Below are 25,603 nucleotides of genomic sequence, written 5' to 3'. Positions count from 1 at the left end.
CCCAAAAGAGGATGAATACTCAAAGTAGCGGCATTCTGTCCACAGCGCGCTCTACTCTCCTGCCAACACCGCCGCTGCAGACCGCACATCGACACTCTTCCTTTTGTCATTTTAAACCAAAGACAGAGAAATAACATATTTTCTAGAATGGGTGCACTAACCGGTGGAGAGTTATGCGTTAAATACCTACTTTTCATCTTCAATTTCGTATTCTGGGTAAGTGCTGCATTGATTGATGAGTCAATATGAAGATGGAGCAAGGTACGTTTTATTACTCTGTTTTCTGGGAATAATTGACACAAGCAGAAACCAAAAACCAGCCGTTTTTTCGTTTTTTCGTTTTGTCCAAAAAAACGAAAATCCAAAATTTAAGTTCGTTTATTCGTTTTTTGGTTCTTCTTACCAAAACGAGTTTACCACTCAATATCTGGTTTCCGCCGGTGGGCGGGTCCTCTTGTTGGCTAGCGTGCTTCATTGCCCTGTGCTCTTCATAATAAAAGTTCTTCCGTTTGATAATGTCGACAAAAATATTACTGTATTATAGACACTAGCAGACACAGAGGACCACACCACCCACAGTCAACCTGACACGGCTTCAAATAACAATAATAGTATTCATAATCATTTGAAAATGAGAACTTATGAAGTTATGATGACTTCAGTGCAGTTGATGTTTAGCCACAGTTAATACATGCAGAGCAGACCTGCGATCGCTGGCTGCTGATTTCCTCACAGCCTGAGAGCTATGAGGAATAGGCCTACAAGTGATCACAACACATTACTGACAGCTGAAAATTGCGCATTTGTTGACCTTTATCCATTTAAAGTAAACAAATTATTTTTTCTTGTTGAAAGATATTTTATATTGTTTTCATATTATTATTTACTGATGGTGTTTACAGAATGCGAGTGCGTGTTATATTGAAAGCGAGGCTGAGTGTGCCTATGAATATAGGCTACAGTGAGTTTTTTAAGGTGCTATACAAGCCAATCATATTGTCTACTCTGTACAGTGACAGGGAGTGTAAAGTAACCTACTTCATTCAATATCGAATAGGCTACTGTAGCCTACACTATGAACAAATGGTTTTGCTCATTGCAGTTGTGGCAGTCATTTTAAAGTGTCAGCAGGCAAGCTTCACTCATTCCAGGATGCATTATGCGTTGTCCTATAGCCTACTTGGAACATGTTTTGGAATGGATCTAGCGTATAGAAATTTGCTCATAACAGGCCAGCTGGAATACAAAGCAAACTCTTTGTATTCCAGCTGTTTTTTTTGTGATGTTTTATGATGTTTCAATGTTGCGTTGGTAATGTGTTAGACAGCTTAGATGTTATGTTTTGTTAACCTGATTCCTATCCCACTCTGTTTAAGTAAAAGTGTGCTACTGCTGCAAAATCTCTTTGCTTTTGTTTTTTTCTTTTCTTTAATGTGTTTGGAAATGACTTTTAATGATGTTAACTAGATCTCATAACTGGCCTAAACACATAGAAATTTGTATATACCCTATACCGTTTGACTATAAGACCTCTATAAGAATCTCTATTCATGTAGTCAGTCAATGATCAAACTAGTAGCATGAATATGAATTACAGTCCAAGCGGGTTAGGCAAGGCAAGGCAATTTTATTTTTATAGCCCGTTTTTACAAACAGTTTGTCTCAAAGGGCTTTACATAGCATGAGCATCATAACAACATCCTCTTCCCTTAAGCCCTCACATCGACTGAGTAAAAACTCCCAGGAAAATCAAGGGGAGGGGGGGTACTTGTGGACAGTAGGGGTGTACACTAGACATAATTGGGAAGCAAACTCAGGAGATGGAATGACCTCTCGCAACTATTTATTTAATAAATTGTTTCAAATAACCCTGCCTCTTTAAATCAACATCGTTCAACATTTTGAACGGGAAGTGGGCAGGACGTTTTTTGCAGGCAGGACCTGGCAACCCTGCGTCCTGCCCACATCCCGTTCAAAATCCACCCAGAAGCAGCCCAAGTTGTTGTTTTAGCAGCGAAATGCATTGTGTGTGTGTGTGTGTGTGTGTGTGTGTGTGTGTGTGTGTGTGTGTGTGTGTGTGTGTGTGTGTGCGTGCGTGCGTGCGTGCGTGCGTGCGTGCGTGCGTGTGCTTAACACGCTATTTTATGTTGAAATGCGTCGTAATCCAGTGTTCACTAAAACGTACACTGTCAACGTTCCAAGTAGGCTATAGGACAAAGCATTATACATCCTTGAATGAGTGAAGCTTGCCTGCTGACATGTTAAAATGACTGCCACAACTGCCATGAGCAAAGAGTAGCCTACATAGTGTAGGCTACAGTAGCCTATTCAATATTGAATGAAGTAGGTTACTGTACACTCTTTGTCACTGTAGTCAATATGATTTGCTTGTACAGCACCTTAAAAAACTCACTGTAGCCTATATTCATAGGCACACCCAGCCTCGCTTTCAATATAACACAAACTCGCATTCTGTAATCACTGTCAGTAAATAATAATATGAAAACAATATAAAATATCTTCCAGCAAGAAAAAATTATCTGTTTAATGTAAATGGATAAAGGTCAACAGATGCGCAATGCAGGGCTCTCCATTTTTGAACTGAGTTCAGAGACAGACGTTTTGTCTGCATACCCCCCCCGGGGGGGGTATGCAGTTCATATTAATATGTAACTGCATACAAATTTGTTCACAGACATGGTGACTAATGTATGATAGTAGGCCTTATTGGCCCTTAACACTAATATTCAGAAACAACACTGCCTGAAAAGGATATTGGTCTAAGCAACACCAGTAGAGGCATATACTTTCCCTGAACTTTTAAACGTTGCAAACGTGCAAAACATATATTATATTTACGCGGCATTCAGTCCAATGCTTAAAAATATATCTGTGGCATTCAGTAGGCCAATGCTGTGGTAAAGTGTGCAAAGTATGAGTGAATATGAATATTTGATGGAGTATGAGTAAGTGTTCCCTTCTGTTACATAGATAGAACTTTATCAATCCCCTGCAGGAGAAATGTGTTAATGTTTGTCCCTATAAAACAATAATGGTAAAAAAATATAATACAAAACATGACGGTAACTCTAAAGTCAAACCGTCCAATCTGAAGGCTTTACTTAACCACTCCCCCTACTCACTTCCACCAATGCAAAGCGAACAGAACAGAGTATGGGAGGGCGTAGCCCAACTAGTTTGTGACAGACCCAGAGGAACGCAACGCAAATTAAATGTGAACATGTATTGAGGCTTTATTAAAATCCCGGACGATTTTGAAATTTCACCCGGACGCATTTGATTCCTACCCTTCCACTGTCAAATAGCGGCGCAAGTTGTGTCGCGTGTGAGCGTGTGCATGGGTTGAATTGCGTGCGTCTCACGGAGAGCCCTGCGCAATGTGCAGCTGTCAGAAATGTGTTGTAATCACTTGGATTCCTCATAGCTCTCAGGCTGTGAGGAAATCAGCAGCCCGCGATCTCAGCTCCTTTGATGTGAACGCGTACAGAGCGCATAGTTCAGAGCCGGACAATGATGTCGTAGTAAAGCCCTCAGGTCTATTCTGCATGTATTAACTGTGGAAAAACATCAACTGCACTGAAGTCATCATAACTTGTTAAGTTCTCATTGTCAAATGATTATGAACACTATTATTGTTATTTGAAGCCGTGTCAGTCTTGACTGTGGGTGTTGTGGTCCTCTGTGTCTGCTAGTGTCTATGATAAAGTAATATTTTTGTCGACATTATCAAACGGAAGAACTTTTATTATGAAGAGCACAGGTCAATGAAGCACGCTAGCCAATAAGAGGACCCGCCCACCGGCGGAAACCAGATATTGAGTGGTAAATTCGTTTCGCTCAGTAAGAACCAAAAAACGAATAAACGAACTGAAATCTTGATTTTCGTTTTCCTGTCAAAACGAAAAAACGAAAAAACGGCTTGTTTTCTGGTTTCTGCTTGCGTCAATTATTCCCAGAAAACAGAGTAATAAAACGTACCTTGCTCAAGATGGTTGTTTTTTACTAGGTCTGGGATCTAATAGTTAGCCTTTTTTCCTTGAACAAATAGGCCGGTTATTAACCGCGGTGAAGATTCGCAGGATCAAGCGCCTCACCCAGCGCGATAAGCGCAGTGCACCTCAGCGCTCTTAACCAGGGGTTTCCCTGGTTTATGTGGCAGACCTGTTTTGAATGCTAATGTGTAATGCAACTTTTTGAAGTAAATATTTGATTAGAAAATATTTTGTTTCAATTGCTTCCATAGTAAGTGACAATGACTCCAAATCAATACCGGTGAAATACCTCCCTTATTATAATTTGTGTTTATATTATTTATATTATTTTACATAAATATGTGTTGAGCGGGTCAGCATAAAGGTATTGAAAATAATGACGATTTTGAGTCAATCAAACAATCCATCAATTTGGTGTTGGCGATACTAATAGAAAGTTTTAGGAATGTAAAATCCTAAAAAAACGAACAGACCTTAGGATCAGTTTAAAGTTCAAACCCCTTTATTTTCTTGTAGCCTATCACCTAGTACGCCTATCCTTTTGCATATTTATGAGAAGCACATTGTTTCCACTGGTTATGCTTGCACTTATGTAAGCATAGAAGTATGTGATATGATGGATGATTATTGATACCATATCGAGTAAAACTTTCATGTTCCGCCATGTTCACGCGCGTCACTAGTAAACCATCACCAACTGGGCAACTCTTATTAAAATCTGGCCCCATTTGCCAAACGGAAGTAGAATCATAAGAGCGTCATGAGGTGTCGTTCACGAGAACTTTCCGACATCGCGAAAATGTTTTTCCCCATAATTCCAAGAGATGTGAACGGACCAAAAGCCTGCGATTCATGGACGCCAGCCTTCTTGGTGCCTTCAAAACAGTCAGAGTTTCTGGGAATTTCGGAGGTTGGGACCTTAAGATCGGAGGATATCGCCTTGAACACTCTGTTAAGTCTGAGATTTCCCTCGGAACTTCGTGCGGAAGTAGAGCAACCCGACGCTCCGAGATGACGTCACAACAATGGCTGCCCGTTTCATTGATAGACTAAAGTGAACTAACAGCAAGCACTAAGAGGCCAACTTAACACCCATTCTAACATTTGCAATACGATACATTATAGCTTACACTTATAAACATCAACTGATAAATTCTCCCTCATGTTCAGCCATTGCAAGCAGTCCTAAATTACTGACTCATCTGATTCAGCAAAGGAGCGCAAAGAGGTCCCTGTGGGCATCCATACTTGTTGTTGTTATAAAGTCTATTCTCACAAACGATTTGTTTTTCCGGTTTTATGTCATATCCTACAAACGTTTCCTGAACACTCTTATTTTGGAGTGGGAAGGTTACGTAAAGACACGTAAGAGCTACTGAACCTCCGAGCTGCGTTGAAGGCGGCATCTGAGTCGGAAGTCAGGAAATCCCCCATCTTTCTTTCGGCATTGCTCTCAGACACGCCCCCTTTTTGCCATATGGTGCGTTCATTATGGGGGAAGCATTTTCGCGACGGAAAGGTGAACGACACCTCATGATGCTCTTATGATTTTACTTCCGTTGGGCAACTCGGGCCAAATTCTGATAACAGAGTTGCCCAGTTGGTGACTTATGGTTTACTAGTGACGTGCATGACCGTGGCGGAACATGAACTTTTTACTCAATATAAAAGTATCAAAGAATTTACCGACCATGTACTTCCATGGTCGGTAAACAATGTGACTGTGCTCGCGCAGACCTCTCGCTGATGATGCTACAATGCTAACAATGCTAGTTAATGAGAATATTTCTGCATCCGGTACGTCACGGACTAGGGCGTGTCTAGGCGCCCATGATGCGGAAGCATCATCCCCTGCGCCATTGACCAGTTTTCATAAGAATGAATGGGCAGCCATTTTTCAGTCCTTGGTCCATTCTTTAATATGTCTGTGGTTATCACCAGGACCATGGCTGTTTCCCAAAGTGAAGGCTGTAACCTTGCTAGAACACTTCCTTGCTAGTCGTGTCCTATGGAGATGAGGCTAGAGTGCTAGCTAGAGTGCTGCCTAGCGTTCGTAGTGTTCAGCGTTCGCTAGCGTTCGCTAGTGTGGAAGCGCTTCTGCTTCCGCTTTTTAATACTGCTCCTCTGATAAATATTTTAATTGTTGTAATTGTTATTGGCTAATTACATATTAAAACAAATCAATCAATCAAAATATAGCCTATCATTACGTTGCAAAAACCTAAAAAGGAATCGCACAGGTTAATTTTTTGCATTGACATGATTAATCTATAAAAAAGCATTACGGCACAAAATATTTCTGAAAACATTGAAAAACGTCACTTGTGTAAAGCAATGTGTACTGCTTTCCAGACGCAATTTCTAAATACCCCACGCGGGGTGTGATCGCAAAGGATTGTGGATATTTTGGCTCGTTGAGGATCCATCGATGCATCCTTGAAAAATCTCGTAGCGTCCTTAAGGTGCGGCCACACCAGACGCGTATCCTGCGTAATTTTTACGCGAGATACGTGTGTAAAATGTTGCTTGACCATTTTGTGTCAAAAATGGTCGCATACGCGCCATACGCGCCTACGTCACTCGCCTAGATTAGTCCATGTCCATGCAAGTGAATGGAGCGTTCCCTCTTCGTCATAACTATCAAACCAAACATCCTTCACATTCACCGAGCGAACATTACGAAAGTAAAATGCACATTTCTCGCTAAAAATGTTTCCATAAACGCATTTAATGGCGTAACTATGTTACTATTTCCACCCAGAATAAAGAAAGTTGTCGGCCGTGGCTGCACTGGAGTCCGAGGTAGGAAACCCAAACACCGCCGTGTTTGGGTGAAGAGTTTAGATCGGGTTAGATTAAATAATCTTGGATATAAATAACAATAATTGGGTTAAATAACTTCACATGGTGTGTCTGGTGTGTTTCAGGCATTCGTAGTGTTGATCAGCAGATATATAGTCCGCCAAGACGTTGAGGTTGCTTAGTAACCAGAGACTCTGTCCATGCAAGTGAACGGAGCGTTCCCTCTTCGTCATAACTATCAAACCAAACATCCTTCACATTCACCGAGCGAACATTATGAAAGTAAAATGCACATTTCTCGCTAGAAAAGTTTCCATAAAAGCATTTAAAGGCATAACTATGTTACTATTTCCACACAGAATAAAGAAAGATGTCGGCCGTATGCTTCTGTCCAAGCTCACTACTCTCTGCCAGTGACGTCGGGTCAAGCTCAACGCTGATTGGGCAACGCGGCTAATCGTCATGCGTATGAGCGTAAAAAAAAAAAAAAAAAAGTTACATTTTTGTAACTCTTGAAATGTACGCGATATACGCGTGTAAATATACGCGCCTCATACGCGCGTAAAATGTTGCTTATACGCGTGAAACGCGTAATACGCGCGTAAACCAATGGTTCCCTATGGAAAAAATGGCGATTTTATACGCGAAGTATGCGAGATACGCGTCTGGTGTGGCCGCACCTTTAAAGGCCCACTCAGTGTTTCCGCTAGAAGAAATTGGTGCCGGTCATGTGACCGGGAAGGTTTCATTTTACCGGTCAAATTGGAAAAAAAACAGTTGGATATTGTCCGTGTTTATTGCACTTAAAAAAAATTGATAGGCAGGCTATATAAAGAAGAAGAAGTGTGTGATCATATTTTGATTCGCCATGGTTGTTAAATACCGGTGCTCCACAAAGCTTGCCGCCGGCTTTCGCTAGCTTGCCGCCGTTTAGATCATAAACCTACGGTAGTCTATAGGGGAGCGTGTCTATGTTCCCCGAGTCCTATGTCCCCCTCTATGTATGTGACTGGGGAACATAGGACCCTTTTTTTAAAAAGGGTTCTATGTTCCCCGGTCTGTTACTTTTTCCACCATTACTGCCAAATTCCGGCCGAGATAACTACCATCGCATGTCTTTACCTTTTGTGGAAGAGGGAGAGACGTCGGAGAACCTGACGCAGTATATTCATACGCCGGTAAACAAACCCCGAGAAGCCCAATCCCTACGAGAGCTCCACGCGTTACGGCCATCCGGAGGCGCACAGAGCTTTTGGCCGTGATATTATTATACAATTATATTATATACTATTATATAAAGAGCTCCGGGAGTCGCAAACGGCAACAATCACTTTCTCCTCCATGCTGCAGTTCACCCCGGACTGCACTGCACTGAGTTGGCCGGTTGAACGCTGATTGGCTGTTACGTTAGACATGTCACTCTGTTGAACGCCGATTGGCTGTCTTTACGCGAATGCCGCGTCAAAGTTTAAATATTTTTAAAGATTGATAGATTGCGGGGAAAAGGGTCCTATGTTCCCCGCTTTTCCCAAAAAGGGTCCTATGCTCCCCGGTATGTATGGCTACAGGGGAACATAGGACCCTTTTTGGGGAAAACCGGGAACATAGGACCTGATCAATTTTGTTCTGCTCAATGGTTGAATCTCCTCATGACTGAATGTTTGTATACAGCGCGCATGCTGTATGAGCGCAGGGTTGATGCGCTCCGCTTTTTTCTGTGGAGAACCAGCGCCTTGAACATTAAGCATAAAACGAAACCGGATCGTTTCGCCCGTTTCGGCTCCGTGTGGACGGGGCCTTATTTCCAATCGGTCATTCTGACCGGAGACATTTAGAATTTTCGGTCCTCCTCATTTTTTTCCGGTCAAAGACCGGTAATTACCAGACAACGGGAACTCTGGGCCCACTATGCAACTTCGGGCATTTCTTCGCTGTTTTCTTGGTTTTGGCACGCACATTTCTCTACACAGCGCCCCCTACAGCTTCGTAGTAGATATTTTACAACACTGTCGTAACAACTCGTTGACGACCCTTCCCCATGCACTTCTACGCGAGCTATGTGCATTTGTTTTCAAAGAAGCCGGCGAATGCATGGAGCCATGTCCGAAATAGATGTTCATAAAAAGTGTAGGCAAGGTTATACATTTTTAAAATGGTGTATTTGTATTGCAATAAACATAAATCCATCATTTTTTATAGTTGACGGGGAGAATTTATATCCTAGATTATAATTGTTTCTACCCTGCGTTCACACCAAAAGATGCAAAAAGTTGACGCGCGTCACGATCCCATACAAAGTGAACGTAGAGACGCGTTGCTGCTTTGCTGCCGCAGCATTTGCTGCCGAGAACACCGGCAGCAAAATTTGATTTGCGGCGCGTCAAAATCTGATTTGCAGCGCGGCATGCCCGTGCCCGCTGCCGGGCGGGCGCGTTCACGTATTTTGCGGCGCGTCAAATGCTGCTCGAGTTGAAATATTTCAACTTTTCGGCAGCAAACGCGTGATGACAGCCAATCAGCGTTCAACAGCGTTGCCACGGAGGCGTTGCCACTGAGTGACATGCCGTAACAGCCAATCAGTGTTACTCCCTTGGAGTGACCTAGAGTTCACTACCGTTACACTTATTTAGTAGCTCGAAAAACCCCACAAATCAGCATTCTGTAGTGTAGTTGTGTTTACAGTTAAACTAAACTATAGTAGTATGTGTATGTATAAGTATGCTAAAGGGCTAGCATATCAACCCCAAACAAAACCCAGGTGCCAGGCAGCACCAGCCTTCCAGGCTCCGAATGGTCTCATGAACCCATAAACGACGGGCATTCCGACGTCTCTCCCTCTTCCACAACAGGTTAAGACATGCAATGCTAATAATGTCGGTTGTGAATGAATTCAAAAGCACCGCGAAACTTCCCGCGCTGCAAAACTGCGGCGCAGCAAAACGTTTGCAGCGCGTCAAAACCTTTGCTGCGCCGCAAAACTTTTTGCTGCGCCGCAAAACTTGATTTGCCGCGCCGCAAAACCTCGGCGTCAACGCGTTCGGGCAGCAAATGCATCTTTTGGTGTGAACGCAGGATCTTAGGTTGAACAGAACAATCAGTGTAATGGTGCGGCCTCACCAACCGCGTTACTCGCGTTGGACAACGCGAGTAACGCGCCTAACCTGACGCTTGACCAGTGTGTGGTGGTTCAACGCTTCCAACGCGCCAACGCAGCTAGATGAGTCCATGTCCATGCAAGTGAACGGAGCGTTCCCTCTTCGTCATAACTATCAAACCAAACATCCTTCACATTCACTGAGCGAACATTATGAAAGTAAAATGCACATTTCTCGCTAAAAATGTTTCCATAAACGCATTTAATGGCGTAACTATGTAACTATTTCCACCCAGAATAAAGAAAAATGTCGGCCGTGGCTGCGCTGGAGTCCGAGGTAGAAAACCCAAACGCCGCCGTGTTTGGGTGATAGAGTTTAGATCAGGTTAGATTAAATAATCTCGGATATAAATAACAATAATCGGGTTAAATAACTTCACATGGTGTGTCTGGTGTGTTTCCAGCATTCGCAGTGTTGATCAGCAGAGAAGCAGTCCGCCAAGACGTTGAGGTTGCTTAGCAACCAGAGACTCTGTCCATGCAAGTGAACGGAGCGTTCCCTCTTCGTCATAACTATCAAACCAAACATCCTTCACATTCACCGAGCGAACATTATGAAAGTAAAATGCACATTTCTCGCTAGAAATGTTTCCATAAACGCATTTAATGGCGTAACTATGTTACTATTTCCACCCAGAAAAAAAAAAGATGTCGGCCGTATGCTTCTGTGCAAGCTCACTACTCTCTGCCAGTGACGTCGGGTCAAGCTCCACGATGATTGGCTACCGCGGCTAAGCGTCACGCGTTGGAGCGTTGAAAGTTCAATTTTCTGAACTCCGGGCGTTGGTGCGTTGGGCGCGTTACTGCGTTTACGTGCGTAATTACGTGCAACTGCCGCGCCTAACGCCCCCAACGCAACGCTTCAACGCGTGTACCGCGCCTAAACCAATGGTTCCCTATGCAAAAATGCCGATTTTCAACGCCCCTAACGCGAGCAACGCGGTTGGTGTGGCCGTACCATAAAGGTGCGGCCACACCAACCGCGCGTTGGACAACGCGAGTAACGCGCCTAACCTGACGCTTGACCAGTGTGTGGTGGTTCAACGCTTCCAACGCGTCAACGCGCCAACGCAGCTAGATGAGTCCATGTCCATGCAAGTGAACGGAGCGTTCCCTCTTCGTCATAACTATCAAACCAAACATCCTTCACATTCACTGAGCGAACATTATGAAAGTAAAATGCACATTTCTCGCTAAAAATGCTTCCATAAACGCATTTAATGGCGTAACTATGTAACTATTTCCACCCAGAATAAAGAAAAATGTCGGCAGTGGCTGCGCTGGAGTCCGAGGTAGGAAACCCAAACGCCGCCGTGTTTGGGTGATAGAGTTTAGATCGGGTTAGATTAAATAATCTCGGATATAAATAACAATAATCGGGTTAAATAACTTCACATGGTGTGTCTGGTGTGTTTCCAGCATTCGTAGTGTTGATCAGCAGAGAAGCAGTCCGCCAAGACGTTGAGGTTGCTTAGCAACCAGAGACTCTGTCCATGCAAGTGAACGGAGCGTTCCCTCTTCGTCATAACTATCAAACCAAACATCCTTCACATTCACCGAGCGAACATTATGAAAGTAAAATGCACATTTCTCGCTAGAAATGTTTCCATAAACGCATTTAATGGCGTAACTATGTTACTATTTCCACCCAGAAAAAAGGAAGATGTCGGCCGTATGCTTCTGTGCAAGCTCACTACTCTCTGCCAGTGACGTCGGGTCAAGCTCCACGCTGATTGGCTACCGCGGCTAAGCGTCACGCGTTGGAGCGTTGAAAGTTCAATTTTCTGAACTCCGGGCGTTGGTGCGATGGGCGCGTTACTGCGTTTACGTGCGTAATTACGTGCAACTGCCGCGCCTAACGCCCCCAACGCAACGCTTCAACGCTTCAACGCGTGTACCGCGCCTAAACCAATGGTTCCCTATGCAAAAATGCCGATTTTCAACGCCCCTAACGCGAGCAACGCGTTTGGTGTGGCCGTAGCAGAGTGTTGGCCAACATAATAATCTAAATAAACAAGAACCTGGATTCGGGGATCCAGTCTGTATCTGGGGGACGAGACAGACGAACAGCAAAACACCCATGGAAACAAAAGGTGTTTATATGGTTGCAACCAAGCAAGCTAGAAACATACGATTTTTACAGGGCTCACAACAAAATGGTTGAGCAAACACATTTGTACAGAGACTATCAACATCAAGAATACCACGAAGACAAAGTTCACCCAAGGGTACTTTAATTATAAAAGCAACACGGCCAAGTCAGCGTCTGATTTGCAGTCTTCTTTTTCTTTCAGTTCACGCTATTCCTGAAAAGCTTGCCCAACGTTTACTCGTGTCTGGCCTCTCTGTCGGTCCGTCTCCCTTTCCTCTTCTTCTGTTCCTCCGACATTGGGTTTCTCTGTCTCTTTTTAGTCGGCTGATCTATGATGAATGTAACAATCCCTTAGTTACTTGTGTTTATATCGAGCCGGTTCCGTGTTTGGGGGTCTGTGCCGTAAAGCAATTCGTTACTTCGCGAGACCCGAGACTCCCGCGAGAGTGGGCGGCGGGTCGCCGGCAGAAACATATTCCTTTTCTCCGCCAAGATGCGCAAGGGGGAGTCGAAACAACGAACAAAAATGTATAATAGAACCATCGCAATGACTCTTATATCGCCTGTTATATTAAGGTAAATCAAGCCAAAAAAGTTGCATAGTTCCCCTTTCACTCGTGTCTGATCTCTTTTCTGGTCCATTCTTCTTTTGTTCCACCGACAGTCGCCTCTTGGGTCCCTTATCAGTCGATTGATCCATGAAGAATGCAACAATTGCCTCGTAACTGGCTGTTTAAATCTAGCCGGTGCCATGTCTGGGTGTGTGTCTGTGCCGTCAGAAATTTCGAAACTACAATATGACTACATTTTCGAGGCGCGATTGGATACTTCCGCTGCGTCACATACGGATTGTGTCGGTCCGAACAGAGCAAGTTGCATATAATAATAATAATAATAATAATGATAATAATAATACATTTAATTTAGAGGCGCCTTTCAGGACACCCAAGGTCACCTTACAGAGCATATAGTCATCATACATCGTTTAATAAATAAATAAACATAAAAAATAAAAAATAAATAAAACAAAAACAAGACAAAACAAAACAAACAAACAATCACGTTAGACGTTGTGTGCGAGTTTGAACAGGAGAGTTTTGAGTTGTGACTTGAAGGTTGTAAGGTTGTCTGACTGTTTTATGTGTGGGGGGAGGGAGTTCCAGAGCCTGGGTGCTGAACAGCTGAATGACCGGGCACCCATTGTAGTGAGTCGTGATGTGGGGATACATAGTAGTCCAGCAGAGGTTGAGCGGGAGGGAGTGTATTCTTGGAGGAGGTCGCAGAGGTAACTGGGGGCTTTATGCGCTTTTTCCTTGGATAGGTTACATGGGGCAATGACACACCCACCAAACGACCCAGGAATGGTTGCAGAATCATCAGAATAGCTCTCAACCAGCATAATTAATGTCATTTTGGCAAAAAAGGTTGCATAGTGGGCCTTTAAATGGTTGGCCGTTGAGCATGCTTCCTTCAATCTGGGAAACAGCCATGAATGCGGCTTTAATCTCGGACTTCTGAGAGTCGACAGAAAGCAGTGATGACGCTCTCTTTGTATTTGAACCACGTTGGCCATTTTAATGTCACTCACACCCTTGATTACTTTGCTACTTTATTCCGGTCACCAAGTAATGCATTGCACGGTCTTGCTGATGCAAAGTTGTGTTATTTGTTTTCGGGCTGGTTTGCTAAAGAGGCTAATGTAGCTAACAATAAACAACGACTAGCAAATTTCATGACACAATCACAAAGAGGAACGGGAACGGCACAAATGTTCCGAGGCCGGAAAGGACGTCAAAAGCAACTCGGAAGGGTGTCCGGAGCATCTGGATCACACCATCACCCTATAGCCCCGCCCCTCGGCTGCGCGTGATACGTTAACAATTTAAATCACAGGTGAGCCACGTTAAGGTGTGGCCCTATTCACAGCCCTAAAAGAATACCCTTTCCGTGTCCCACCTTCTTTCAATTTCTTCCCCCACTGAAGAAGCGGGATTACTCTCTAAAAAGAGCAGGTTCTTTCTCGCTTTGAGGAGATTTTTGTGTTGTACCTCTTGTTTCGACCGAGACCATGGCGGCAATCCAGTGCATCAAGTACTTGATGTTTGTCTTCAATTTTCTCTTCTGGGTAAGGTCCACAAGGTCTTGATTATAATGTGGGTAAGGTCCACAAGGTCCTGATTATAATGTGCTTGTTTTATCCCAGATACTAGCATGGTGAAAGCGTGAGTGCGTGAATGTGAGGATTATTTTGAGTCAAAACATTCAGTGCTGGACGATACTTAATGTTGTTGTTCACTCTCGGTTTTGTATTATTTGCGGCGATTCACCTTATTTAATGTAACTTGCCTCAATCTACATATTATTATATTTTGAGGGTATCGGTAAACTGTTTTTATTGGGTTTATATTGAACAAAGAGCTGCCCTTCGGGAACCATGGTTACAAGTCTAGCTCTGTAATTTTGAGGACGGACACTGTTTTATTAATCTCTTCTATAAACATGACTGATACAACTTCACACGACCGAACATAAACGGAGAGATAAGAGCGGTTTCGTGTATTTCGGCCAAGAGGTTCTCTATCAGGATCAACCAGCTATGCCGTAGTTTGGCATGGCAGATCATTGTATAATAATCAGTTAAGTAAGGGATAATGCCCGACGAGGTGTCCATTATCAGGAATTAATGGACGACGTGGAGGCGTGAACCTCCGCGAAGTCCATTAATTCCTGATAATGGACACCTCGAAGGGCATTATCCCGCTAAAACCACGGTCACTTACCAACGGTGACCAAATTAAGACCATTAATTTATATTTTCATGCGTTTTACAATCTGAATATAAAGTTTTCCACAAAACATACATTTGTTTCCCTGGTTACGCCTGAGGGTCCGACTAATACCCGGAACCACCATTACACGCCCGTTGGGTTCTCATGCAACGGAAACGTTGTTCACTCCTCCAGTAATTAGGACGGACCATAGCTACGACTTTAGAACGGGAGGTAGCGGGAGGTATTATAGTCCGCTGAGCTTTGTTTTGTTTCCCATTGCCATGGTTACTACTATTTTAGAGACGATACGCCAGCTAGCGCATTAATTGAGAACGGTAAACAGACAATTTGACGGAACTACTTGTCCAGGTGTCCGTATATCAGGAGTTAATGCACACCCTGCATCCAATCAGAATCGAGTATTCCCGCAGACCGTGGTATAATAGCAGATAATCAATGAAACGTCCTGTTTAATTAATTATCGCAAATCACATCACATCTCTTCCCTGAACAGTACAACTCGCCGTATAGAAAACTAAAAAGACAATAGCCTAGCGAGATAAGCCTATCTGTGCTAATGTCCTCTCCTGGTAGTTTCAAGTTAGCCCTAGAATTAGTTCAATAAGAGCTGCATGCACTCTCTAGGGCACCAGAGTTCGAGCTCAAGCGTTGGTTTAATCTTGTACATTAAACCAAGCAGAACCCATTACAATTAAATATTAACTTGATAACCACAAGTGGCTAGTCTGTTCCCCTCCACTAGCAGGGAATGTGGAGGGAGATTAGATTGTTTCAAAAATCTGATGGATTCAGTTGTCATGGCAAGATGAGGTTTAAGGCCAGGGACACAAACATGTGTCCTCCCTGGCCAAGTTTAAAGTTTGGTAGATGTTTTACAGAATATAACTTTCACTTTGCTAGTTTATGTGACATTTTACTACCGACATGTGGGCTGATTGTGTTTGTATGTGTGTTACATTCTTATCAAGATATTATTGTAGCAAAAGTCTTTAGCACCTATAACTGCAGATTTTGTATGCGTACACTAAAGTCACAAATGTGTAACAGTACATATGTACATACATATTTTTCTACCATTGTAAACACTAAATAGGGTCTACGAGCTCACAAGTCTGTGACCGGTGCACAAATCCTATCCTGTGCATCACAACATCAAAGAGTCATGCACTTGACACTTTTGCTACTATCATGGCAGCGCAGTTGGTGCAAAACGGCATGCACACTTCTTGCATCCTTTTTTAAAGTCACGTGAATCTAACGCTTGTCATTGTTAGTCTTAACGAGGCAACGATAATGCCTTAAATAATTAACTCTGCCAAATGTCTCTCAAGCCAAAGTGGTAAGGTTTTCTTTTTTTTTTTCTATTCATGAGTGCTTTGTGAGGTGAATTTACGTATCATTGAATTGGCAGGCTTGGTTGACTCATTTAAAAGGATGAGGTCTCAATCTCTAGCCAAGTAGATGAGGAGTAGGTTCATGCCACTACTCAGAACAGGAAGATGAAAGAGTTCTACCTCCATGGTTGTTAATTTTTTTAACAAACATCGAGGTAGTGTTCAAGATGGTATGCAGCCCCCTCCACGACTGATCCTTCATTCAACGTTGGTTTGGGTTTTGTTTCGCTGCTGGAAAAGCGGTCAGGGGGTTCCCCTTTGATTCCAGTACCGTTGAGACAGTTGAGTCTTCCAACTTCCTCTATGGCTTATATTACTACAACTCATGCTGATTCAAGGCAGTGAGGGAGGTGCTGCTATTGCAAAGCAAAACACACTTCTGCATAGTCCTCGAATATTTTTTTGTAGTATAGGGACAAGGTTAATCTTTTTTGTGATGGTCCAATTACTTACAATTAGTTTGTCCATGGATTGATAAACCAATCCAATTTCCTGACGCTGAAGCAGTTAGGAAAGGGTGCTTGGGTTAATTTATAGACTAAATCTTATCTCAACGACGGGTGGCCATAAAGCTGTCCTTTTTATATATGTGCCAGTTTCGGAAGCTTTGTAGTAGGCCGTTAAATGTCTAAACATCAGAATCTCCTGTAAAGTGTTTACAGGGGACTCTTACTTGAGATCTTTAGGTGTAGAACACCTGAACACCATCCGTTAAGAGACCTCATTCTCTATCCCAGTGGTTTGCTATAGTGCCCCTGTAGTTCTAGGTGATGTTGCTGCAACATGGGTAGGTTTGAGTAATGATTTAAATCGTATGACCCCTGTTTTTCTTTTAACCCTGGTTGAGGTGCTGACGCTACGTCTGCTCCGTGATGACTGTAGCCAGGCTGACTCTTTCACTTCCACCTCTGTAGCTTCCACACAGTAACCACTGGGCTATTGAAAAGCGAAAAATAAAAAGCAACACATTGACCACATTGGGAATTCCTCACACCACTGCGGCCTCCAAAGACAAATTCTATGGTATGTCTTTACTTAACCAGGCATGTGTGCAATGTGGGACACACCGCCAAGAAGGCCATTCTCTTTCTCCACGGCCCACGCTCTGTCTTGATGTGTTTTTGTGGTTTAACGGGCTACCACTACATCGAGAATGCCAGCAACAAGCCTTTTTTGCAACACAAGACGTCACTCTGGTGTTGCAACAAGCCTTTTTTGCAACACAAGACGTCACTCTGGTGTTATGCTGTGTGTGTGACATGCCGGCTGGAAGGAATCACTTGCGGTAAAGGAATCATTTAGTCGGCGGTCAGGAGAGCATTAGTAGTCATTTTGGTGTCTCATGCTCTTGTCAACTGTTATGCCAAACAGCAGTTCACCGAGTGCTTGTCAAGGCATCACTGGCGTTAGGTTGTCTTGGCGCCCGCCTGAGAGTGTTGTCAAAGTTTTGCTTTTTAGCAATTCTAGACTACTAGAGACGCGCCCCAATTAAAGCAGCACTGAACTTACTGAGTTGACATCCTGGCCTCCTCCGATAGTTTTGGTTGTTTAACCAGAAATACGGGCTTCTTGTCTCTATGAACCCGTCGCAGGCCATTGACCCCCTTCTCAGAGAGCGTATCTTGTATCGTGTTCTCACCCGAGAGCCGCATTGGCTTGTTTGTCTGGTTCCTGTGTTTGTGATTAGGCATCCATTTATTTTGGAAGCTGTCAGGTTTTGTGTGTATAGTGTTGAAAGGTGTGAGTGTTTTTTGTCTTTTGAGTTTGCGTTGCTTTTATCCTTTTATGAGTTTGCTTGTGAATGTGAATATGACCCAAACACATGTCTGCTTGGATTGTGTCCACTGCCCTGATTCAAGGAGTCAGTCCATGGAGACGTGTCGCCTGTCAGCGGCTTATAATGCAGGCCGTGTGAGGAGTCTTGTATTGGTGGGGAGAGAGGGAGAGAAACAGAAAGTCTGCAACCACTTGAAGAGCATGTTACGCCTTTTTATCTTAAGAATGTTGTATGGAGTTGGTGTATGTGTGTATTTCAAGGCCCAATCCCATTTCTACCCCTTACGCCTTCCCCTTACACCTTCCCCTTACCCCTTCAAAACAAGGGGGAAGGGGAAGGGGTAAGGGGTAGAAATGGGATTGGGCCTTAGAGGCCTCAACTGGCAGAGTCTGAAAGGACACAGGAGCTGGGCGAGGCTGCACACCTGAAGCAAAACCAGCCATCTCGACCCACAAATGTGTAAAAACCTGGTTTTGTCATGTCAGAATATAACACTATTTTTGAACCTCCATTCTGACCGTGTGTGTGTTTGTAGCTGGCCGGGACGGGCGTGCTGGCCGTAGGACTGTGGCTGCGCTTCGACACCAGGACGGCGGCCTTGTTCGAGGGACCGGACGCCCCTACGGTCTTCTTCACCGGTGAGCCAATCGGTGCTTTTCACCACTGCTGTGTTGCCCTCGGAGCTCAAAAATGAAATGGCCAATAGGTTATTAATTCTTTTTAGGTTTGAGTATTTGGGATGGTAAAAATGCAGAGTTGCATGGTACAGCAGATGCGTGGCTGGGTTTTTCCGCTCTGGTAGATTCCAATTTATTTTTTAACCATGGCTGCAATAACATCCAAATATATACATAACATACAAATATTACTTTCACTTCTGTGTTTTAGTTGCAGCTCTGGTTAGAGACCCCTTTGCATTTTGTCAAGTGGGAAAAAAAAAAAAAACTCTCCACAACTGGCAGACTCCCACACTCCTATCACCCACACTCCCAATCTTTGTTTCCACCGACCCACCAGCTCTCTTACATGATTACCCTACAGAAAGGGGTTGATCTTCAACCGAACACGCGCCATTTACCTCCCTCGTCATTCACTCCATGCCTGTTTGGTGCTGGGTGGGCTGAGGCTGTGGGGAACCATAACATTAGAAATAGATCTACAGCGGCAATCGCAAAGCTCTGAGTGGGATTCCTGGAATATGTAACTTGATTATCAAAAGCTTTTTCCTTTAGGGGCGTTGACTCCGAGAAACGGTGCTGGTTTCTTGTGTTTTCTTTTTTATATTTCAATTCAACTTTATTTCGCCATGTAAACAGATACTAGGAATTTGAATTGTTCTTCTCCATGCAGGCAACACACAGTAAAAGAGAAAGACAAAAACACCATACAAGGACAAACAGTACCATTATGAGCAATAGATTAATAGGAATTGAGATAGTGCAGTGTTAAATATCTGATGGTTTTGACAGAAGGGTCTCCAGAGGTGCAGTCATTGGTGTACAGGGAGAAGAGCAGGGGGGGGACGGCACACGACCCTGGGGGGCACTGGTGTTAACTGTGCGGGGCTGTGAGAGATGTGGGCCCAGCCTGACATGCTGAGTCCTGTTGGTGAGGAAGTCTGTAATCCATGAGCAGAGGAGGGGGTGAATGTTCGGATGGGTCAGCTTTGCTGCGGAGGAGGTCGGGGATGGTGGTGTTAAAGGCAGAGCTGTGATCCACAAACGGGAGTCTTGCGTAAGTGTTCCGATTGTCCAGATGTTGTAGAGAAGTGCAATGTTGATTGCATCGTCAACTGAACGGTTGGGTCCGTATGCAAATTGAAGGGGGTCCATGAGGTGGTCGGCGGATGCTTTGAGATAAGAGAGGACCAAGCGTTCAAATGATTTCATGACTACAGAGGTGAGGGCGACTGGTCTGTAGTCATTCAAGCAGGTGATCTTGGGCTTTTTCGGCACTGGAATGGTGACAGCAGATTTAAAGCAGGCAGGTACTCGCCTCGGCATAGTACTAGTGAAAAAAAACAACCTCTGTTGCCACAGAGACCGGCCACTCCTTATCTGCCATTGTCTGCGGTTAGTGGGCTGGGCCTACAGAGCCGGTCATGCAGGAGAAATGTCATGCTGTCCAGGCCCAGTGCACCAACAATCACAACCCACAGCGTTTGTCATTCCAGAGGAACCAAACGCCACAGCCCGTTTCTCATCAATTCCTTCCTTGTTTGCTTCGTGCTGAATTGTTTCTATGTCAAGTGACCTTGCCTTGCCCTGGTCTTGGCCAAACTGAAACTTTAGGTTAACCAGTGTTTTGACAGTGCCATTCCGGGTGTGCTCTTGAATAAAGAATCAAGTGTCTGACCTCAAGCGGCCGTTGCCTCATTTGTCTATCTCTGGCCTTGGCCTGCTTACTCAAACAGATAACACACCGGTCAACTGTTACCTCACAGATAGGGGGGTATCAACCACAGGCCACAGTTAATTTGTGGCAACCTCCTGTCTGCAGAGAACCCTGTTTAAGCCCTGTCTGGCGGCCAGCATGGCCTCCCCAGACGGGCGGCCTTGATCCCCCATTTTAGGCCGCAAGAACAAAGGCCACCCTAGGCTCGGGTTGCGCGGTATTCACTAAGCGTTTCATGTGGGACGGAGGTTTGCTGCTCGGAAACCTCCAACACTTACCCGTGGCCAACTATGTTGCGTCCTAATGCTGACGACCCAGCAGCAAAGGAATGTTTGTTTACATCTCTGGCCTCCTCGAGAGCGCGCCGTGATTGGAGCGCTAGGTGGTTGAAAGAAAGGCCTGTTGGTGTCTTTAAAAGGGTTTCCTCAGAGTGACCGTGCCGGGACGGCTGTGCAGGCATTGGCCCTTGTGCGTGCGTGCGTGCGTGTGTATCCAGCTGAATCTGTCATCTTGATTGTGTGTGTGTGTGCGTGCACATGAGGGCAAGGCGGCATAATGGTGGCACTGTGCTGAAGTCAGGGTAGATGAGGCCAAATCTGGTCCACAGTGATGCTTGTCCCTCCCCACGCGCACGGACAGACGCACGCGCACGCCAATAAATACAGGCCTCTCTCTTTGTTTTGGAACAGGGATGCTTTTGTTTTTTCACTCTTTTGTTTTCCCTCAATCTCAAGAACTGTCACAGTGAGAATGATTCCTCCCTCTTCTTTCTGTCGTGTTTTTCCATCCGACTGCAAAGTGGGCTGATGTGTTGCCGATTTGATGTAGAAATGACAAACATCTTGGTGCCTGTATACACGTGCTCAAGTTAATTGAAATCCCCCCCCCCTCCCACTGCCTGCAATCTTTCATTGTGTCAAATCTATATTTGCAAATGAGTCATAATGTTTTTGACTCATAGCTGCCTTCTACAGACAATGACTCCCCATCTCAACACTAAAGAGGCTTCAGAGAGTTTCTTTTTAACTACCATTTACCCCAGCATTCGCTGTTCTGAAATCAAAATCTGACTGTCCGCCACGCACATTTTAAGCCTGTGCTTACATTGCGGAACAACAGTTGCGGAACAAGCTGCCTCAGTGTCGTAGCCGGCCTCACAACCACATCTAGAGCCAACCTAAATAGAAAACAAACCACCACTGGGCATCCAGATGATCTTACGGTATGACGACTGGTGCTGGAACTGTTTGGTTACACTTGATAATAAGGATGCATTAATTAATACTCGTAATACAGTATCGGGAAGTTAAGTATATAAATATATATATGATAAAATGTCTAAATCGATAATGCCATTATTAAATGACTAGACTATTAACTGCGATAATCGTTGTAAATGCTTGTCACTGCAAGAATTAATGTTAATATCTTGCGTGCGGCTTTGTGCCGTGCCTGACCTGTGTTGGTGGCTGTCGTTTTTGGGTTGCGTGTGCTAGGCGTGTACATCCTGATTGCGGCGGGGGCGCTGATGATGGTCGTGGGCTTCCTGGGATGCTGCGGCGCCATCAAGGAGTCTCCCTGCATGCTAGGATTGGTGAGGAGGACTCTTTAGCATCCATTACCACCACCACTCCACCTGTCGTCGCACACATTAAAGGTCCCATGACATGCTCACCAGGTGTGAGGGTGATTAGCCGCTACAAGCCGTTTGGAAAAGACTGGCCCCTTATGACATCGCAAGTGGGCGTGTCCACCTAGATTTACGCTGTATAGATCAGTCTACCAGCCTACCCAGGGGTTTGTAGCAAATGTTGCTCATCTATCCGTCACACATCTAGGGGGACACGCCCACTTGTGATGTCATAAGGGCAAAACGGCTTGTAGCGGCTAATCACACTCGCAGCTGGTGGTGTATCATGGGACCTTTTTAAATAGTTACATTGTTGACGAGACTAACGTGTGTGTTGACCTGTTTTTCTAGTTCTTCTTCTTCCTGCTCGTCATCTTCGCGATTGAAGTGGCTGCCGGGATCTGGGGCCTGTCCAACAAAGACCGGGTACGGAGACCCACAAACTCGTGCCTGGGTGCAGCACGCACACGTCTCCTTCTCGGATTCTGGCATTCATGCGTTTCCGTCTGTGAACCTCGGCACTGAGCTCTCACCGTCTCGCCGTTTTAGGTGGTGGAGGACGTGACGGAGTTCTACAAGCAGACCTACGCCAACTACAAGGACACCCGCCAGGAGGCCCTGAAGGAGACGCTGCGGCTCATCCACTTTGGGGTGAGACGAGGGACCGGTGCAGGGATCAGAACCATGTCGGTGGATCCACCATGGTCCAGCTCCCCTCACTAGGGAGGGCTCCATGTCAAACACGCGTACGATAACGAGGGAGTCATTGTACGCTTGAGTTCAGAGTTTGTCATAAGGGCTCTTAATTCTTGGATGCATTCCCATATTATGTCTCCTCCCTGGAATAATTCGAACTATGACCTGTTAGGAAATTTGTAAACAAGTCTAAAATCAGAGGCTATATCGGCGGACCACCCACTCGCTATAGCCACCAATAGCTCACTGTGTTCAACGTCTATATTGCCACCAGTAGGTCACTGTTGAACAAATCAGATCTGCATCACCAATGTGTTAAACGTCTCGGGGTCTGTATTGCCACCAGTGGAACTGATGATGTGGTGGTGGTTGTGTCCCCCCCTCCCAGCTGGACTGTTGCGGCCCCACAGGGACCGTGATCGACGCGGCCAAGGACATCTGCCCCAAGAAGGAGGGCCTGGAGGTCCTCATCACCACGGTAATGCATTTTTACCCAGCTTTTACCCTGTTAATGGGACGCATAATTTGCTTCATTTCCTCCCCTCTATCTCCCATACCTTTCTCTCTATAATAAAGCATAAAAATGCAACAAAACCCTTACGAGCCTAGAGTTAGGCCCAATCCCATTTCTACCCCTTAAGCCCCTTCCCCCTTCCCCTTCCCCTTCCCCCTTCAAAACAAGGGGGAGGGGTAAGGGGTAGAAATGGGATTGGGCCATAGTATCTGACCACGGCGTGGCAGACGTGTGCGTACCCAGTAAGGTGGAGGAATGACGGGGCTGGTCGGCTGACGTGATCTTCTGGTTGTCTTTGTGTTGCCAGAGCTGCCCCGCTGCCATCGACGAGGTGTTCAACGGCAAGCTGCACATCATCGGAGGGGTGGGCATCGGCATCGGGGTCATCATGGTGAGTGTGGACCTCCCCAGAGGGGGGTACGAAAGGTACACCCACTCCATGGCTCCTCCCCCAGGCTGACCGCACAGATAGAAACCCAATAATAAAGGGTTTGCAGAACATAGTTTTTAAAGTGCAGAGTGCTGCAATGTGAGTTTTAACTTGTGGGAATTTGAGGAGCAATATTAGGCTTTTTATAGAGATATAATGTAATATAGATTATAACATGGTGGGTGAGCACGGGTAGTGCCCATCAGGGGTGGACTGGGACAAAAATTCAGCCCTGGCATTTTCTGTCCAGACCAGCCCACTACATTATCAGCACTAGGGGTGGGACGAGACAAACGGGAAGAACCCTGCATATACTTTATTAAAACAATTTTATCAAGTACATACATCCTGTATTTAGTCTGTGAATGGGAAAATCTTTTTGTGTAAGCCCAGCATTAGTTAAAACCAGACTCGGACAATAATAACAAAATATCCTGACAAATAATCTAAATAGAAACATATTACAGACAGTAGCAGCATTAGAGCTGAAACACATTTGTTTCAACTGTGACTCAGTCATTGTGAAACCATAAATAGAGATTTTTTTTTTTTTTATCTGTAGCTGCGAGAAAAAGTCTAAGACATGAATTACTTACTCGTGGGAGTCGCGGACTCCCACGACTCTGGCCCATGCCATGAGGTCCAGCCCACCCTGGTTTCTGTTGTGATTTACAGCACTGTCAGGGCTCTCTGAGCCTGTCAGCCCATGATTGATTGACAATGACAAACATAGACCAATAATCTGTGTCGATGCTGGCCACACACTGCTAGCCCTCTGTTGCCCATTGGCCGGCCCAATTGGAGGGAATTTAGAGAGAGAGAAAAAAAAATATATAGCGGACCGGACCGGCCCACATTGGGTCAACGGCCCACTGGGACGATGCCCGGTATGCCAGATGGCCAGTCCACCCCTGGTGCCCATACCACATGGTGTGTATGCCGTAGTCGTCAAGCAGAAAAACAGCTCGCACCTTTTCTATCTAAAGGCAAACTGAATGTACGTGTCGCAAGATCAACAGCTGCAATTCCATTTATGAGTCAAGCTGCCTTGTTTACACTTGTTTACACTTATGAGTCAAGCTGCCTTGTTTCCTCCTCCACCCTTCGCAGATCTTCGGCATGATCTTCAGCATGCTGCTCTGCTGCGCCATCAAGAAGTCCCGGGACTTTGTCTAAACTGGCCCACCAGCATCTCCATTAACTTATGTTTATACCCCCGCCCCTCCACATCGTCACTGCTTTAGATTTCCCTGTTTTTATACATTTAGTTTTTTACCAGTAATCCAATAGCCTTTAGCCGTCTGTGGCACTGCCCCCTGCTGGATGGACCAAGGGTCCCGTGAGAGCTGGGGGGCTGTGCGGCTCTCGGCCCTGTAGATGTTCATGTTTGCGGGGTTCTTCGTTCACCTCTCCTTCCTTTTTTAATACGTTGCATGATTTGTTATTACAATAACCCGAAGGAATATGAGTTTGCTTTAAATATCTGTCTTTTTATTTTAATCTATGTATATGGATGAGTATGAAGGATACTAGGCCAAGATTACTTATTTTTGTGGTATGTAGGACGATCATTTTGGTACATACCGGTCAAACAAGGATATTTGGCACATGATGTACGTTATAACTGCATATCGGACCCACATAATTGTTTAACATGAATTTAAAATAGCCTGTGCAGTCTAGTTTTTCAGCTACTGTTGACTTGTGTTAATTTAAGAAACTTGGATTTCTTCTAATGCAAGTTGTTTTGACAGGTAAAGATTGTATCATTTGTGATGGCAAATAAACTAATCAGGTAGACCTCGGTGGACTTTCTTCGGCATGATTCAACTATGTTCTTACAGATGATTACAGATGATGACATGACTAATCTCATTGTCAACAAAAATACAAATCTTGATAAACCAACAGGTGC

At 44.7% G+C, this 25,603-nt stretch overlaps 1 protein-coding gene across 2 annotated transcripts; it reads left to right on the top strand.

Moving 5' to 3' along the window:
- cd9b (CD9 molecule b) lies at positions 1–25,488 on the top strand. 2 transcript variants are annotated; one of them, XM_030342247.1, is made up of 8 exons: positions 1–216; positions 18,560–18,662; positions 21,915–22,012; positions 22,400–22,474; positions 22,598–22,699; positions 23,133–23,222; positions 23,566–23,649; positions 24,799–25,488. In XM_030342247.1, exons 1-8 carry the CDS (start codon positions 148–150, stop codon positions 24,862–24,864), a joined length of 687 nt encoding a protein of 228 aa, XP_030198107.1. In that variant the 5' UTR covers positions 1–147; the 3' UTR covers positions 24,865–25,488. The 2 variants fall into 2 exon arrangements, with proteins under 2 accessions (XP_030198107.1, XP_030198108.1); XM_030342248.1 differs by lacking the exon at positions 1–216 and adding an exon at positions 13,888–14,186.
- Positions 25,489–25,603: the final 115 nt, after the last annotated feature.

The sequence above is a fragment of the Gadus morhua genome, chromosome 19 (genome assembly GCF_902167405.1).
Source record: "Gadus morhua chromosome 19, gadMor3.0, whole genome shotgun sequence".
In the NCBI taxonomy this organism is placed as follows: Eukaryota; Metazoa; Chordata; class Actinopteri; order Gadiformes; family Gadidae; genus Gadus; species Gadus morhua.
This window is presented reverse-complemented; position numbering and strand designations above follow the sequence as displayed.